Genomic DNA, 18,613 nt, shown 5'->3' with positions numbered 1-18,613 from the left:
TAAAAATACTGGAGCAGTTTCTGTGTACTGAATTGGTCTCTGCCAGCTGTCATCGCTCTCTATCTCTCCTAGAGCCAGCTGGGCCCCAAAGCTGAACGCAGTACTCCAGGTGGGGTCTTGCAGGAGTGGAGCAGAGGGGGAGAATCACCTCCCTCGACCTGCTGGCCATGCTTCTATCTTCAGCCCAGGATACGGTTGTCTTTCCGGGCTGCAAGAGCTGATACTTGTGTTGAAATCAGTGAGAGTTCTGAAGTTCAAGGGAATCAGTACTAAAATATGACTTCATATGCCTTCCAGTCATTCAAAGAGAAGATGCTTTAAATAATTTGTACCACCCTAGTTCATTTAACTTGCTCTTGTCCTGTACCAGAATTCTTCTATTAACCTGCTTTGGAAATAACATAGACTCAACCCTGAAATTCCTGCAACTTTACTCACACTGATAGTCTTGGTATGGTCAATGGGGTCATTCAGATGAATAAGAATTGAGTAGATTGGCCCCAGATTTTTCACGGAACAAAAGGACTTCATAGTCAGAGAAAAGGTCTTCTGGGTGACCCAGCTGTCTACAGGTAGACAATTTTTCTTTGGGAAATTGTTATAGGTGGTTTTTTTTTGTTTGTTTTCTGAACTGCTTGTGCTTTTCCTTTTCCACAGTAAGTCAATGCACAGTGTGTAAACAACACATTCTAAGGTAGAGCTGTATGAGGGGGAGCCTTAAAAAACAAGGAAAAATACAATTCCTTACTCTCTGATTTGTGGATTTTGTGAGTTGAGCCTGGTGAATGTCGCAGTTTTTAATAATAGAAAAAGCAACCATATGAGCTTTCAGGGATATAGGTTTCCGTTGATTTGGTTGTCACTAAGTATAGCAATGTGTGGGGTATTTATCATAGACCTTAGAAATTTTAAAAAAAGCAATAACTTCTGTTCTTTGGAGAGTTACCAGTTGGTATGTCTCTGTCTTCAACAATTTGTTCCATATAATCATTTCACAGATTGTCTGGAACAAACACTTCTTATTTATTTATTATTATTTTATTATATTCGTAATTATATAATAATATATTATTATAATTTATTACGATTACAATAAATTATAATAATATAATATAATTTATTATTTACACTACTTCTTTATTTTTTATAGGAATTATAATAGAGGAAAGAATAGAAGTGGCCTACCTGAAGTTAACTCTGTTTTTTTTCAAAATGCATAATGTTGTTCTTGTTATTTTTGCACAATACAGCTGAAAGACAATGGGTTATTTGTTGGCATGAGAGTACAAAGAGAGTACAGTAGAAGTATGAAGCAACACCCAAAACAGTCCAAGAAAGGGTATTCACGCAAGTGAGAGAGATTACATTCATGCCTTGGAAGGAAGGACTTTGTCTCCTTTTTTGCTAGTCAAAACCACATGATGACTTTCTCAACACTCAGTTCTTAGTTCTCTAATGAGATTAATTCTTGTGTATGTTCTTGAATTTAAATACTCAATTTGTCTAGGATAAAAAGTAAAATGTATCCATAATCATAAGAGGTGAAGAGTAACCCAGTATTTGTTTTGTGTTTCTGCAACACTGAAATTCTTGGAGGTGTTGGAAATACAGAACTGGTTCTCCGAGGCTGGCTTAACACCATGGTCAAAGAACAATTAGGCGTGCAATGTTAGTGTCTTCTCTTGTTTTCCAGGTCCATGGGGGAGATGCATGGGAGATGAGTGCGGTCCGGGTGGCATCCAGACACGGGCAGTGTGGTGTGCTCACGTGGAGGGCTGGACGACGCTGCCCACCAACTGCAAGCAGCCGGAGCGGCCAGACAACCAGCAGAGCTGCTTCCGTGTCTGCGACTGGCACAAGGAGCTGTACGACTGGCAGATCGGTGGCTGGAACCAGTGCCGGCCCGTCCTCTCCCGCAGCCACGAGAAGCCCCAGGAGTGCCTCAGGGGGGAGGATGGCATCCAGACAAGGGACATCACCTGCGTCCAGAAGTCCAACGGGGTGCTGGCTGAGGATGTTATCTGTGAGTACTTTGAGCCCAAGCCCCGCCAGGAGCAGGCGTGCCTCATCCCGTGCCGGCAGGACTGCATCGTGGCCGAATTTGCCCCCTGGTCAGAGTGCTCCAAGACCTGCGGCAGCGGGCTTCAGCATCGAACTCGGCACGTGGTGGCTCCACCGCAGTTCGGTGGGTCTGCTTGCCCTAACCTCACTGAATTTCAGATCTGCCAGTCTAGCCCATGTGCTGGTGAAGAAAGCCTGTATAGCCTAAATGTGGGACCCTGGAGCGCATGCTCAGTGCCCCATTCGAGACAAATACGACAAGCAAGGAAACGAGGGAAGAACAAAGACAAGGAAAAGGACAGAGAAAAGGCGGTTCGGGACCCTGAGGCTCGTGAATTAATTAAGAAGAAGAGGAATCGAAACAGACAGAATAGACAGGAGAACAAATATTGGGACATACAAATTGGGTATCAAACAAGGCAGGTTACATGTACTCACAGAAATGGGAAAACTGCTGCTCTGAGGTAATCACTATTTATTAACTTGCACATCTTTATTTGTCTCTCTTTACTTTAAGGTAAAGCAAGCATAAGCACACACTGTTATTATTTTACGCAAGCCCGAATATGAATGCAGCACATGCACTATTTCCAATGCAAACATCCCTCTTCAAAATGTTTCTGTGATGAGAAACATGTAAGCTATGCTGGTGATCATAGTAAGCATCACATAAATGTGCGTTAGTAAACTGTGCTAACTCTATAGCCTCTGTTTGTCCACATAGTTTTCCCCCAAAAGCTTGATGATATTCATCAAATGTGTGCTCTGTACCTGTGGATTGAGGCGGGCTTTTACCTGCAGGTTTTAACAAGTCGTGCATGTTTGGAATGGATGATGATATTGCCTGTGAGGCTCTGCCTGTAAAAGTAACAGGAAACTGGACTGGGTCTGACACATGGTGGAAGCAGAAAACAGGAAGGAAGAGGCTGCTATGTGAGAAGGCAGCATCTATTCTGTCCAGTACCTTTGTTTTGAAAGAAAAAAAAAAAAAAAAAAAAAAAAAACATGAAATACTGTTTGTCCTCCTTGCTTCCTTTGGCAAAATTACTAAAAGTGAGACTGAAATGTCTGTTTCTTGCATGTACTTTTTCCCACTTTTTTCTTCTTTTTCCTCTTTTTTTTTCTATTGCACCTTTGGGAAAGAAAAAAAGATAGGACAATATTATTCACTTTGTTCTTTTTTTTTTTTATTTTATTTTACTTTTCAAGAGTTTAAGGAGTCACAGATGTTTCCATAACTCTTTCCACAGGCTTCCAAGTGCTTTTCTGCATCTATATAATTTTCCACTTGTTTGTTTTACCTGGCATTCTCTTGCTAGCTTATGTTTTCTCCCTTCTTATCACCCATAATATTTTTGTCCAACTTGAAATCTTCTTTCAGTTTCTTCTGCTTTTTTCTGTCTATGATGTGATTCTTTCTATTTTCTTCCCTCCAGTACAATACACGATTAATCAGGTTTACTTCAACTGTGAAATGAATAAGATACGTTGCTGAATCAGGTTGACACCCATTGCTGCTAGGTAGGCGTTTATGAGCTTTTTTCAGGGTATTTTCCTTTGGAGTTTCTGTTATGCCAGTTAAACGTTCAATCAGAGAATTTGCAGTGACTTCAACCTTTCCTATTAGAAACTGTATATTACAGGTTTTCAATTATGGTAAACATCTTTCAAGTATATTTAAACACAAAAGTTCAAATTAATACAAAATTTTTACTTCTCCATGGCAGGATATCATGGTGTGACTACAAAGCACACCCCTCGAATACTGGTCAGAGTAATTCCAGGTGTTACTACTAAAAAACTGGAAGATTTGGGTTGTTTGGATGGAAGGTGGGGCATCTGTGTGAAGATGTGAAGTATCTATGAGTATGTAAAAACCTGTCACAAGGAATAATGGAATGAACTATTCTCCGTATATTATGGATGCAGAGGAAAAGTGATAGTGGGTTTAATCACAGTGTAACTGAATGAGGTTAGGCTTTCTAATACTGGACATGGTGAAGCTCTGGAAAAGATTGCCTGGAGAATTTGTCACCACAAATCCTGAGCCTCCATCTCTGAAGGTTTCTAAGAACAAGTTTGAAATGCATGTGTCAGGAATGTACGCCTCTAGTAACCCTTGGTTAGGGAAGAGGGGCTGACTGCATAGTTTTTAAGGTCTCCTCTAGCTCTGATTTTCTACAGTTCTTTCAGAATTTGACTGTGCTTGAGTAAGTGTCCATACAAGGAATCTCAAAATCACCTTGCTCAGGCAGTCCTGGGTTTTGGTTGCAGCCCTGTCTCAGGGCTTTTACAGGAAGAATTTGCGTTCCCTCCAGCTTCACATCACACAGCCCATGCTGTGCCCCAGCTCAGGAACATCATTACCCTTTAAATGCAGTGAATCATTTATTAAACATATCAGTGGCTGGTAGCTAACAGCCAGACATTCTGTTTGAATATCCACATCTTTTCTTCTAAGTTTAAACAATCATTTGGAACTACAGTACTTTAAAAAAAAAAAAAAAAGGCTGGGGGAGGAACTTTCCTGTGCTGAGGCACTGACAAATGGTACAAGAAAGAGAAGGTATAATTGGCAGTTGATGATGTACTTTTCTTATCATCTTTAAACTCACTCTTGAATTCACTCAGATCAGTAACGTTGTCTTAATTTCAGATGCCTCAGCATACTGTATTTGCACCATATATTCAGACTGTAGCAGGAAAATGGATGAAATTCTGTTGCCTGAGGCAGTGAAACAATAGATGACACAATGTAGGAGCAATTCTTCATGGGAGAGAAAATGATATAAATGATTCAGTGGATATTGTGAAGTCTAATGGATATAATTTTATGTTGTAAATGTACAAAGGATTTATAATGTAATAGTCTTCCCACCAAATTCAACATAGAATCTTTTTTTTTTTTTCCAGTTGCATAATGAAAACAAGAAAATTTGGTTAAATGACTCCTGTGAGAAATTCTAGCACTGATATCTTGGCCTTTAGAGACCAACCTCTATATGTCATCCATATATTAATCTGTTTCTTTTATGCTGTGTTCTCTACTCTGTGGTCATATGCTTTATTCGATGATTACAATTCCAGAATCTCAAACAGTAGAATTATTTTTCTACCTGAGTTGTCAATGCAGCCAGAAAAAATGATTTTATAATCTCCATCAATAGCAGCCATGTTACTAAATAATATAGACAAGTAAGGTGACTGGATAACCTGCTGTGCTCATGTGAAATGCTCCTCAGCTTGAATAGTTCATTTTCAGTGAGTTTTGACTTTGGCAATCAGAAACAATCAGCCCCCTGGCAGCATGACTGAAAGAAGAAAAAACCCTCAGGCAAGTAATATTTTTGCAGAGGTAGCAAAATTGGTATAGTATAAAAGGGGTTACAAAAAACAAGTTTCAGAAGAGTGCTCCAGAGAAAATGATTCTGTAAAGCTGTCAGCAAAACTTCAAAAAGGCAAATTCTCTAGACACATCAGCACACCAGGCATGGTAAAGAGAAGTGAAAAAAGAAAATCAAAGTGTAATTTATACACTTTATTGCCTAGTGAACAATACATCATCTCCTGTGAAGGATGAAATATTAGATTTTGTATTACTCATTCTGCAATAATGTACATGTTACGTGGCTTATATTTGCTTTTTGTTTCCTTTAATCTGAAATTCTTGTGCATTTAAAATATTTTTAAAATAGAAATGGTAAAGAAGAGAGAATTCAGTAATTAAATCTGACTTTAAAATGACTGCCCTGGATATGTAACAAGACCAAAACAGTGTTGCTGTTAGTGGAGGGGACAGTGTTAATCCCCTGAAATACTTCCTATTTTTTTGGTGCAAGTGGGATTTGTCAGAGGTCCCACAGAGAGACATTACACTTAAAACTGGCAACACAGAGAAACGTAATGTGTGTAAAAATTCACTTTGAGTTACAAATCTGTTTTCACTATTACAAGTTATGATGCTCGTGCCTTGTGTTAGGTCTATCACTTTCTATTACAATGTATACTCTGTTTTTGCTTGCTTCTACTTTGCCCGAATTTTATCATTTGGTCTCAACCATTCCCTCATAATTGTCTTCCTGAGCAAAATTTTTTTTGAAATTTTAGCAAAAATGTATTGTCCATTTTTGTACAAACCTAGGAAAAAATATTTTCCTTTAGCAATGTCTTAGCACTCACACAACCATTTTATTGAGATTCTTTGTTAAGATCCTGCCGGATTGGGAAAGGATATGAAATTTAGAATGACAGGAGCAGGTTATGGGTACAGGTGTTTTTAACTGTAGGAACATGGAACAGAACTAAAGTTTCTTCTTGGCCTGTATGTTTCTGCACTTCAGCAAACATTTTGAAATTCACTAGCAAAGCACATCACATTCCCCTTTAGTGGTTGGTCCAGAGTCATGGTAACAGGCTGTGACTGCCAGGAATTAGCTCAAGTGGCTGTAAATGGGACTATATGTAAAGCAGTTCTGCAAGGCTGTAAGTAAATATTAAAACAAACAAAACACACAGAAAAAGAATTTCCACTTTTTTTTTTTTTTTCCCATCATTTGATTGTAGCTTATTTATCTTGCTTAAGCTGGGACCAAGAAGCTCCTGTCTGTACAGGAGGGAGAAATGGAGGAGATGAAGTAAGAAGCAGTACCCACCAGCTCTTTGGCTGCAGTCTCCAAAACTGATTGCTATTCCCTTGCAGCATCTTTGTGGTAGAGTCCTATTTGAGCAGCTGACCATTATTGATGATTTGAAGTGATAATTCAAGAAGCAACAGTAAAGTTTTAGTTGTATTCAGGACTTTTATTTCTTTGATGGGTAATCACCGTACACAATAATAGCAACGGGACTTAGTGGTGGGAACTAAAAGCATCCAAAATTTAAGATATGCTGAACATTTCCTGGGCAGCTTGGTTTAGCCCCTTTATGCATTTAATGGTGTAGCTGCATTTCATTTGTTTTACAGATGTCCTTCTCAGAGGGTAGTGATCCTCCTCACTGATTCTGTGCTTTTGTGCAATACCTAATATCCACACTTCGTAATGAATGAAACCCTATTGGAAGTTTCCATGGTGATCTCATTGTCATACTTCACCAACTTGCATATTTGGGAGAGTTTGAGATTTTATTTCTTCCATCTGAGGCAAGAGAGATGTTAGTAGGGCCAAAATTATTGAATTTCCCTGCTAATTTCAGGCATGCGGTTTGATGTATATCATACCTGATTTTTCAGGTTACTTCATGTAAACCTGTATCTGCTTAGAGCACTTCCACTGTATTTTTACTGACCATAAGTCTTAAGCTGGATACCCAGGGACTAAGGAACTAGAGAATGGCTGAGAGCATTTAGGTTGATGAGCAGGTGATACTCAGAAGTTAGTGGCTGAGAAAGACATAGAATCTGCTCCTGTGGGATGGCAATTTTACTACATTGGTCTTTTCCAGTCCTGAAACCCTCTAATCCAGTGTTCATCTCCCAGATCATGCCACAAATGCCTCATCCCACTTTATGGGCTCTAACTGTCCTGTAACGTGTGAAGAAAGCGTGTTACAAAAAATATAGTGAAAGCCTGTCATTTTCTTTACACCATTGATCTGGAGAAGCAGGCAAGTCACCCTGAGGTATATGCTGTCAGACAGAAAACAGAAGATTCAGGCGTATACAACAGCAGCTCAGTTTGTTGGAGCCTGTAATACACCCTTTGCTTAGAAACAGCCTTAAAAGCATCTGTTTGCTTCTCTGCTGCTCCATGAGACAAAAGGCAGAAAGGATGGTAAGTATGAAGATTGTTGTGGCTATGGTGGAGCAGTTTCAGGAAGGCAGGCTGCAGGAGTGTGAAGGGGTAGCAATGTAGAGAGGGCAGGTTGTAGAGATGAAGGCCCATAAGCAAGCTTTAGCTTGTTCATTGAGGAGCAGATGGAAGCATAACATGCCTACAGGCTGTTTCTGGAAAGGCATCTATGTAGCTGTTTTTGTGGAGGAAGCTGTAAGGGTTTCAGTAGCAGAACACCTGTAAATATCACATATATGGATAATGAGCTATACACAGTTGTCTTGATAAATTAACTTGGAATTAGAGCACATGCTGTTAACAAATGTACAAGAGGGAAGAAGACAATCATCTTGGAAGCAATAGCTCCTGACAACTAAAACCTGCAGAGTAATTGTCAGATGCCTAGGGATATAAGAATGTAAAAACATTATTAGAGAAACAGGATGCAAACATACTGCTTTCCTACCATTTTCATTGTATTTTTAGAATTTCCATGAATTTGAAAGTCAGAGTCATCCCATAGATTTTTAATGTGGTTTTGTTGGAGACAGTAGATTCTGTGGATATGCATAATATTATTCAATGGGTGTTCCTTTCTATTCTAAGTACCTGCTCCATCATCTTACTGAGGTTGCTGTTTTGACAGTGGCTTGTCAGTATTGCTCTACATTTGACATACCATGCCAAAATCTAGATTTAAGATGGAAATGTACACACTGTGCTGAGTAATTGGAAACGCCAGCAATGAACCATTTATTTCTCCACACCATATTTTAACTCTTTTCATATAGTAAACAGTTGTTCTGTTGTTTAGTTCCATAATATTCATACATTTTTGTGGGAAATATCAAGAGTGAATGCTTTTCTAGAATATATATATTACTTAAATACAAGTAATTGGTTTTACCTAGCAAGATATAATAGTGTGTAATGTAATGAAGGTCAGAATACATGTTCTGATCATCTCTTCTGACCATAAATTCTCTGAATGAATGAATTCTATGAATAAGCTCTAAGTGGAATTTCTACCCTTATTTATTAGAAGATTAGATGCTCTATGGTAAACAGCATTAGGCCCTGAGATCTTTAATAAAAATTCTTCTATAGTGTATTTTTATGTATATTTTGTGCCTCATTGTCAGAGAATGTGTATATAATTGACTTCAATATGCCTAAATAAATACTCTCAGAATACAAACCAAGCAAAATTTTTCTAAATTTGGACTTAATTACATTGGTATCATATAACAGTCTGTGAATGGTCCCATAAGTAATAAATTAGAATGTATTTTTGTTTAGAGTTATTTTGTTTTTTTTCTATTATGTGACTGCTAAGCATTGTTCTGAGACACACAGTACTCACCTGTTTTCTCCATGAGCTTTATAAAGTTATGGTCTAACACCATAACTTGGTCCTGGGAGGTGCAGTCCCCCAAGGAACTGGGAACTCCATGGGAAGGAAAGTCGCTGAGTTCTTCTTCACTTGCAGATCCCCAGAAAAGCATAGTTAGACTGAGTTAAATGTCCAGTCTAGCTCCTAATATTGACCACTTTTTTCCAAACATTGGACAGTGAATTACCCACTGACATTGACAAAACTAATAGAAGGAGTGAATCTAAAATAATACCTGAAACAACTAATATTGTTAATATCATTTTAACATCAATGTTGCATATTTTTATTCATAAAGTTTGGTGGGGAAGTTGTTTGTTTGTTTTCTTTGCTGATAACTCCATAAATATAACTGTTAGTTAGGGTCAAAGTAAATGCTAATTAATGCATTTACTCTGTAGCAAAATTTCTCCCTGCTAAAAGGGAAACTCCCTTAGAAGGTTTAGTAAGCCATCCATGTAGACTATTGCCAGATAACCTCTTGTAGCAATTTTAAAATTATCTGTAACATGGGATGTGCACGCATGTCACTGTGTCACTGAACTGTGAAAGATACTATACCTAAACTCTTCTACTTTCTTACCTGCTCATACTCTCCTGGTATCTGCAACAGCACCACAGCAGCTGTTGCCACTTGTTTGGTTTTAGTGGAATTTCTTGTTGCTTTGCCTGTATTAGGTAATATATTTTTCCTCTATGCAGTAGTTGTAATCTTGATTTTCTTTTCTTGCACAGTGTAGAAAGCCTGAGTGGTTTTGTTTTCTTCAAAACTATTTTGGCTGTGCATCTTAGTTGGCAGAATTAATTAAAATTGTGAAAGAATCATGGGAAAATTTTGCTGTGAAAAGCACTTATCTGGGCAGTATTTGAATTGTAAACAAATAAAAGAGGCCTTATTGTTTGTGTGATTCTAACAGCTCATTATACTGTGAGGTACTAACGGTTTCTCAGAACAATGTACAATATGACCAATAATAAACACTGCAGCTGTAGGAAAAATGAATCAGGACTACGTCATGAGGGATACTCGTTACATTTGCTACTAGGAAAAAATGCAGAACATCTTACATGTGCTATCTTCACAGTAACTTTTGGGAATTATCTAAACTCTGAATTTAAATCAGCTTCCTACTATTCCTACTCTGTAGCACATGGTCGTTAAACAGATATTTTTTTTAAAAAATTTAATTTTATTCATGAGAAAATAAACTCTCTTTTCTTTGTAACAGATTGTTTATCACAACGTATTTCAAAATCCAACTATACCTTTGATGCAAGAATGAGTAGAGTTTGTGTTTGATTGTGTTGTTTTAGCAGTTAATGCTTCCAGCAAGCTGTGTGAACTCTTTGGGAAGAAGGTTGCATAGAAGATACAATAGCTTGTTGTAACACATTGGAACATTGTGTTCATTCTTTGTCTCTGTATGTCAGCTCCAAAATCACTATTACTTATACAGAGCATCTCTTAAGGTTCCATGGTGGTCAAATAAAGAATAAAGAGGAGACACTACATCAGCAATATTAAGATCTGAATTTAATCCCAAATAACACGAAGCACTGTCTAAATTAAGCATGAATTTTGCTGGGTTTCTTCATGTCTCCTGGCCAGTAGAGCAGTCATCCAAGGTTGCTGTAGAAAATTTTACGCAGGGATATATACATTGGAAACTAGCAGAGAGTAGATTTAGACTGGACATTAGGAAGAAATTCCTTACTATGATGGTGGTTAGACACTGGAACAGGTTGCCCAGGAAAGTTGTGGAACACATCCCTGGAAGCGTTCAAGGTCAGGTTGGATGTGGCTTTGAGCATCCTGATCTAGTGAGAGATGTTGGAGTAGATGGGGATGGGGAGTTGGACTGGATGTTCTTTAAAGGCCCCTTTCAACACAAACCAATCTATTATTTTATGATTTCAAAGGTTGATTTGACCTTTAGATCAGACCAGACTGTTAAAGAGCATGAAGATCTAGGCTGTGGATCTACTCACATGTAGCCAGATTCCCCAGCAGTCTAAGTCCAGACTTTTTTAGGTTGTGATGCTAAATGAGCAATGTGGTATATGTTTTATTTCTTCACTGTGAGGTTACAGTTATAAGTACAGTCTTTGGAAAGTATACTTCACAGTCTCTATGAAGGGTTTTTCAGTGCAAAGATATAACTTGTGTTTGGGAAGTCTTTAAGCCAGTTAGCTGGAAAACAGGAAGACGTTTAGTGGAATACTTTCTCTCTTCCCATTTTTGCCCTTCGACTGGCTACTGCCAAAGCAGGTATCAGACTGCATGGATCATTGGTTAGAACCATGCAGCCATTCTCATGCTGCTATTTGTCTTTTCTCATTAACTCTTCTTTCCAATTATCAGTCCAACGTGATATGGAGGAAGAAATGTGAAAAGATAGAAAATCTCTTAGAATTTATCACACATTTAAAAGCTCAGTGAAGAGAGTGCTTTCAACTACCAGCTTGCACATTAGTACACAGGTACTATGGTGCTATTTGCTCCAGGCTTATGCCTTAAGCTTCATTCTGTATGTGTCCATAGCCTCAATTATCCCCTGAATTACTTTGAAATCCCCATGGGGATTCAAAAGCTATCCAAAGCAATATTTAGATTTTATTTATTTCTGAAAGGAGCAAAAGTGAGGCTATGGAACGTGAGTAAACACACATTCCTGACCACACATCTCCAAAAGAGGCTGAGCAGTAATTATGTCCTGTATTTTGCCTTTTGAACTATCACTTTTTTCTTTATTTCATTTATCTCCTCCGAGTCTTTGAGGTCAGGAATGGTTTTGATGTTGGCTTAATAGCAATAAGACTCCTTTGACCCCTGTGACATCTCCTTGGGATTGCCTTTTCTTTCCACGCTGTCATCTACCTGTTTATATCCCTTAAGCTTCATTTCCCCACTATTTTTCTGTTTTGTCTTAAGCAGAACTTCCTCAAAGAACAGCCTTACTTCAAGTATTATAATGCCCCCATCCCCTGCCAATAGACAGACACTTAGGACAGTGTCCTTTTTATGTATTCATTCTGTTGGGAGCAAGTTCTTGCAGTCTTTACATATTTCCCTATACCACCACGTCTTATATCCAGTCTGCCTTGTTGACTTGTTGAATTTGGATGCAACTCATGTACTTTTCTCAGAGCTTCCAAAGCAACAATATGGACAGTGGTGTATGGGTTGATAGTGAGGACTTGCTTGTGTACTCCCTGCATGTTTTGAATGGCTAACTTTGTGTATAGTGTTACTTAGATGTTACTGAAAGTTCATAGACGATGGAGATGGTTGATGCAGAACTTCTAGTGGTTTGGATGATATCACGAAGATGAATATAAACTATCTAAAACATAGTTTTGCTTATTTAAATTATCTTTTTGCCTGTTTTAAACTTTTTTAGTTAAATAACAGTTTAGAATTTCAAGACTTTTTGTATCCATATAAAAGCTTCATTTTGGGGGTGGCATGAGACAGAGAAGCCTTCCTGCATTTAAATAATCTCAGTTTTTTACCTGGGAATTTCCCTTTTCAGAAACCATTGCATAATCATAGCATGGGAATGCTATGATTTCTGTTCTGATAGTTATTAGCTATCATTCTTTACTTACCTGGTCATGTTGGATCCTTTTATAGAGAGATTTTCATCTTCTGATCTGTTATCTGCCCATATGCTTTTACTTCTGTCAGAAGTACTCATTCAACTTTGGGTAACCAAATCAGATGCGTATATCTATTTGAAAGTGCAGAGCGATCTACATGAAATTAAGCTTTGCTTTAAATTATTTTTGGTGTGGATCACATCTGTAGGTTTTAGATACCAGAACCAGAAGATGCTATTTTGTGTGATAAAGACATTGCCAGGTCTCAATTAATCTATGCAATTTCATGGATCAGACATTTAAAGGAAATGTTACCAACCTTCTAAGCATATTGCATATGCTGAACTTTTAAAAAGGCACTTTTATCCTTCAGAGCTAGTGTTTTTATGTAATAGAGAATTAATAAGTTTAATTTTGAATGTTTGTCTATATGTATTTATCTGCACTGAAAGGTTATGGGAAAGATCTATTTCTCTTGGTAAAGAGAAAAAAAGTTTGAAAGTCTTTTGCAAATCTTTTGAAGGTGTCAAGAGTCAGAAAAGAAGTAGAAGAAAATCTTTGAAAAACCTGAGGGGACTACTGGAACATCAGATTTATTGTTCCCAGACTGCCTAGGAACAGGAGATATGTAGAGATGCAATGTGAGATTAAGTGTAGACTAGTTTAGTTATAGGTAATAGGTCTATATGTACTTTGGACAGGGAAATGGAGGGGGTGGGGTCCAGGGGGGAAGGACTTGTAATTTGCTCTGGAAGCTACTCTGTTACCTCCAAAGAGATTTTAGTGTGATTTACCTTATCATTTATTTAACTAAAGAATTTTACCCGGGTCTTGTTTAGAGGGATTGGTGATACTGGAAGTTTAGATATGATGCCTCCTTAGTTGCCACTTGATCTTGAATACAACACTAACTGTTACAGGTCTTGAAATTTGCTTTCAACATGAAGGTAATGATATGGTCATTTGATAATGGCCATTTGCAATTAGCTCCCACAATTTCTCTAGTTAGTTCAAAGAAAACCAAGTGCTGAAAGAATAAACAACAGCTAATTTGCTTGTATGATATTTCTTTGTAACTGCCTCTGCCCTTTCTCTAAAATACTGTGACAATATATATAATAGTAAGGAGATTGATTGCTGGTCACTTACAATGTCAGTTACTTGACAGTATTTACACAATATTGCAAATGGTGCATAGTGTTAAGCATACAAGAAAATGAATATCCATTTCGCAGCTCACTTTGCCTCGTCTGTCTCTCTAGTAATATTCATGTTCTTGTTACAAGAAATGAAGAACTTAGTTGTTTTATGTTTCATTTTGAGTTGATTCACTTGATAGATGAATATTTGAAATGATGCATGCTTTAACTTTTGTTTTTCTTCTATCAAGGATCAGAAATGAGCAATGGAGACAGTAAGTACAATTCTGTTTGGGTCTTCTTCATACTTGCACAAGGGATATAAATAATAATGAACAAGAAAAAAAAGTTCATTCTAATTATATAAACTATATCAACAACAACTTTTAATAAAAAATAAAATGAGCATGAAGTAGAGGGTGCTAGCTTGTTGAATTTCATGCCACTGACAATGACTTTTCACTTGAGACTTATGAATGACTCCAGGTCTAGATTTAAAAAAAAAATTTGCATCATTATCAACAGGTGGATGTCAGCATCGTGGCTTTCAGAATTACAGGGGTACTAAAAGTGAGAAACTTCAGGTGGTGTTTTTGCTCATGTAAGAGTTACATTTTAGGGATCTATGAAATGATTTTTTTTTACCTAAAGTTGAAGTAAAGCCTATTTTTAATTTATTAAAATTCCCAGTCCCACTGTCCCAGTGCCTGACCACCCTCTCAGTGAAGAGCCTTTTCCTAGTTGCATTGGAGGTTTCCCTTTTCAGGGAAGGATATAATCTTTGCATGAAGCGATGTAGGAATTGCAGCCAGAGACAACTTCAGGGTTTGGGGCAGTTTGCTTCAGTGAAGAAAGATAATTTTTATTATTGTTTTGTTCTAGTAAAACAACTTCTGATAATGAAAATTAGTCTTCATCATGTAACACCTCTCCCAAAGATGATTTGAAGTAGATGCAAAACCCACAGAAAATTACACATCATTAATTGATCTTTACTTCTCATGATTGCTGCTTTCTAGTGGCAATTTTGTGTATGTTCCCTGGCAAGATGTGTCTATAATTAAACTCAACCTGTCTCAATATGAGTAAAGAGATTGGTTTTATCTGCTGTCATGGGAGTTACACTGGAAACGAACTTGGGAGGAGGTGATATATCATGTTCTCCAGAAGGATTTGCAAATACTGTTCATGTTAGAATCCATAAGGAATAGATTCTTTCTCCAGTCATTAAAATGTTTTCCTCTATGGGATAAATGAGTCTATATGTTTTGGAAGAAATTCAGAAATTGCTATATTGAATTTATCAGTAGTTGTTGTAGTCCTATGCCAGATGAGACTAGATGAAGGCAGAAAAAGGTCCACTAGGAAAAATTTTATCAGCAGCTTTGAGTGCCTTTAACCCTAAGGAGGTGTGGTGGTTTTACTTGCTATGCAGCTGAATTCCACCCCAACTGCTCTCTCACTCAAAAACAAAAAAAATACACACACACAAAAAAAAAGAAAATACAATGGAAAGGGCTCAAGGTTTGATATAAGGACAGGCAGTAATTAATGTAATTTATCGCCTATCACTAGTGGACTAGAGCAGTGTGAAACTAAAAGCAAACTAACACCTACCCCCCATTCACCCTCTTCCATCTCCTCCCCTTGAGCAGCGCAGGGGAACAGGGAATGAGAGCTGTGGTCAGTCCCTAACGCTTTGTCTCTGCCGTTCCTTCACAGTCACTCTCTGCCCCTGCTCCACGTGCGGTCCCTCCCACAGGATGCCGTCCTTCCCAAACTGAGCCCGCGGGGGCTGCCGACAGGCAGCAGCTCCTCAAGAACTGCTCCCACATGGCTCCGTACCACGGGGTCCATCCCCCAGGAGCAAACTGCTCCAGCACGGGTCCCCGATGGGCAGCAGCTCCCCCTGGACCCCCTGCTCCTGTGTGGGCTCCTGTCCACGGGCTGCAGCTCCGGCCCGGGGCCTGCTCCTGCAGGGGCTCTCCATGGGCTGCAGCCTCCTCCAGGCCACATCCACCTGCTCCACCGGGGGCTCCTCCACGGGGGGGCTGCAGCGTGGAGATCTGCTCCATGTGGGACCCATGGGCTGCAGGGGGACAGCCTGCTCCACCAGGGGCCTCTCCACAGGCCGCAGGGGAACTGCTGCTGCGTGCCTGGAGCACCTCCTGCCCTCCTGCTGCACTGACCTTGGGGGCTGTGGAACTGGTTCTCACTCCTCTCTCCCAGCCCTTGTTGCACAGCAAGGTGTTTTTTTTTTTTTTTTTTTCCCCTTTCTTAACTCTGCTCTCTCAGAGGCCCAACCAGTGTTGCTCCCTGGCTTGGCTCTCGCCAGCAGTGGGTCCCGCTGGAGCTGGCTCTGATCTGAGATGGGGCAGCTGCTGGGCTCTGCTCACAGAGACCACCCCTGCAGCCCCCCTGCTAGCAAAACCTTGCCATGTAAACCCAAGACAGGAGCATGTAGTTTCTGTCCTAAAGCAGAATAAATGGTGTATATCATGCATTAGGTGGTTTTGTTATGTTTTGTTTTCCAACTTTCATGTAATAAGAACATAAGAAATCTCCTACTGAATAGTCAGTCCCCTGTGGTCTGTCAAGCCCAGGAGTGTCTCCAGTTCACTGTCCCTGGTGGTGGTAAAGGAATGCTATTTAAAGACTAAGTAAACTAGGTAATCTTTAAGTCCTTTCCCTTAGTATTCCTCAGTATTCAAAGTTAGCGTATTAGGGATGGCAGCAAGTATAAACCCATCTAGTCATTTTAGTATCCATATATGGTCCACAAATTTGTCTAGCCCCTTTCTGAACCTGCTGACAGTATGTCCAAATCACTATGTCCATCTGTTAGCAAGATGTAGAAGTACTCTGGTAACTGTCCTTCCACATACCTTTTTAAACTGATCTCCTGTTAGTCCCATCAAGTATCCCTTAATCTACTATTATGAAATTCTGTTAGCAGTGCACATGCAACATGATGTTGGATATGTGTACAGCAAAGTTTGATATAGCAACAAAATAGTTTTATCTTTCTATTAAAACGACAACAAAAAGTCTTTGTTGTATTGTTTGTAGGGGTGGTACTGAACAGAGCATTTCATTATGCCATCTGCAGTGCAGATAAATCTTTCTCCTGTCTAACTACTTTAGAAGCCAGAATTTTATTGCAAAACAGACACGATAAATATATTTATGTTGTAATTGTAATTAAGGAGGTAAGGTTATGATCAGTTTAATTGTATTTTAGCTTCTCTATTGCTCATTGTCCTATTGTGAATCAAGTTCTAAAGCAGAGATAAGTTAGTTAGAACATAACATTTAAAAATGCAGAGGCATTTAGGAGAGAATCTTGCTGACAACGTATGTAATATGTGAATGAAGCAATCAGATGGAGATTGGAAATGAAATGACAGCCTTCACCAAGGAACAGGAAATTAAGGCAATGGTTTCACTGTAGCAGAGAAGGCTCTATTTTATGGGAGAGTTTGTGCCCCTTTTAGACCATGAGGCATTACTGTGGCAATATAACAGCTGTTAACAAAGCAGTGTGGTAGTGTCCAAGTATTCAATATATATGACACTGCATTTTTAAACAATTAATAATCTGGAAATGAGATGACATTGATTGCTTGATTCTCTTCCAAAAGCATTGTGTAGACATCTCTTGTTATTGATCCTTCACTTCCTGTATGTTCTAAGAAAAATAATTGAGTATACCAAAAAATAAAGTGGTGACAAAATTTATTTTCTCTTTTGTACTTCATACATATATAGAAGATTTATATTTTAATATTTGTCACAGACATGGCAATGCTGGTCGTTTCTAATGATAGCAAATCATATGTGTCTGTTTTGAGTCAGTTTAATCAAAAGCTATTTTGCCTGACTTTCTGAGACCATGTGGACTGGAACTTAAGAGCTTTACAAATATTTTGTGACTTTGCTTGTTGCAATGAACAGCACTTTTTTATAGGAGTTCATGTTTGTCTGTGCATGTGCACTGAAAATTGTAATGCTCTCTTACTACAGCTTTTGCAAGCAAGAAAAGTTGCCAATTACGTTCCAGTCCTGTGTGATCACAAAGGAGTGCCAGGTGTCAGAGTGGTCAGAATGGACCCCCTGCTCCAAAACCTGCTTTGACATGACAACCCCTAAAGGGAATCGTACAAGATCACGGACCATTAAACAGCTCCCTATTGGCAGTGAAAGTGAATGCCCGCAATTAGAAGAAACGGAGCAATGCATTTCTCAAGGAGATGGTGTAGCACCATGCATTACGTAAGTTGGTTTGTTTCAGTTCACCCTATACTAAAATGAAGAATTTCAATTAGGCATACAGGGCTGGTAATATCAACCAAATCGTTATTAAGGTATTGTAGAAATAATAAGCTTGATTTTTATATCCTTTGCATATTCAGTGCTCTCCTTAAAAGCCCAAAGTCTGTAAATTGTAGCTATTATAGTGAAATCACGTCTTTCTTCAAGTACAAGAAAAAATAACAAATACTTATTTTTTCATTAGTGTTCACTTATAAAAGATAATGTGTTTGTGTGTACACAGGCAGAGTCAAGAACATAATAAATTAATTGTATTAATTTGTCAGTGATCTCCCTACACAACATTTCTGCCAGTATCATTTTCTGAAGTATTCTGT

General features: G+C 38.6%; 1 protein-coding gene across 1 annotated transcript in view; it reads left to right on the top strand.

Moving 5' to 3' along the window:
- THSD7A (thrombospondin type 1 domain containing 7A) overlaps window positions 1-18,613 on the top strand; it is a 205,442-nt gene that overhangs the window by 77,296 nt on the left and 109,533 nt on the right. Inside the window, 2 exon segments of the mRNA XM_040550373.1 lie at window positions 1,694-2,525; window positions 17,988-18,236. Of these exon segments, the coding sequence (XP_040406307.1) occupies window positions 1,694-2,525; window positions 17,988-18,236 (1,081 nt within the window).

This window comes from Cygnus olor, chromosome 2 (assembly GCF_009769625.2).
Source record: "Cygnus olor isolate bCygOlo1 chromosome 2, bCygOlo1.pri.v2, whole genome shotgun sequence".
NCBI lineage: Eukaryota > Metazoa > Chordata > Aves > Anseriformes > Anatidae > Cygnus > Cygnus olor.
The sequence above is the reverse complement of the archived record's forward strand: the minus strand, read 5'-3'. Positions and strand labels throughout refer to the sequence as shown.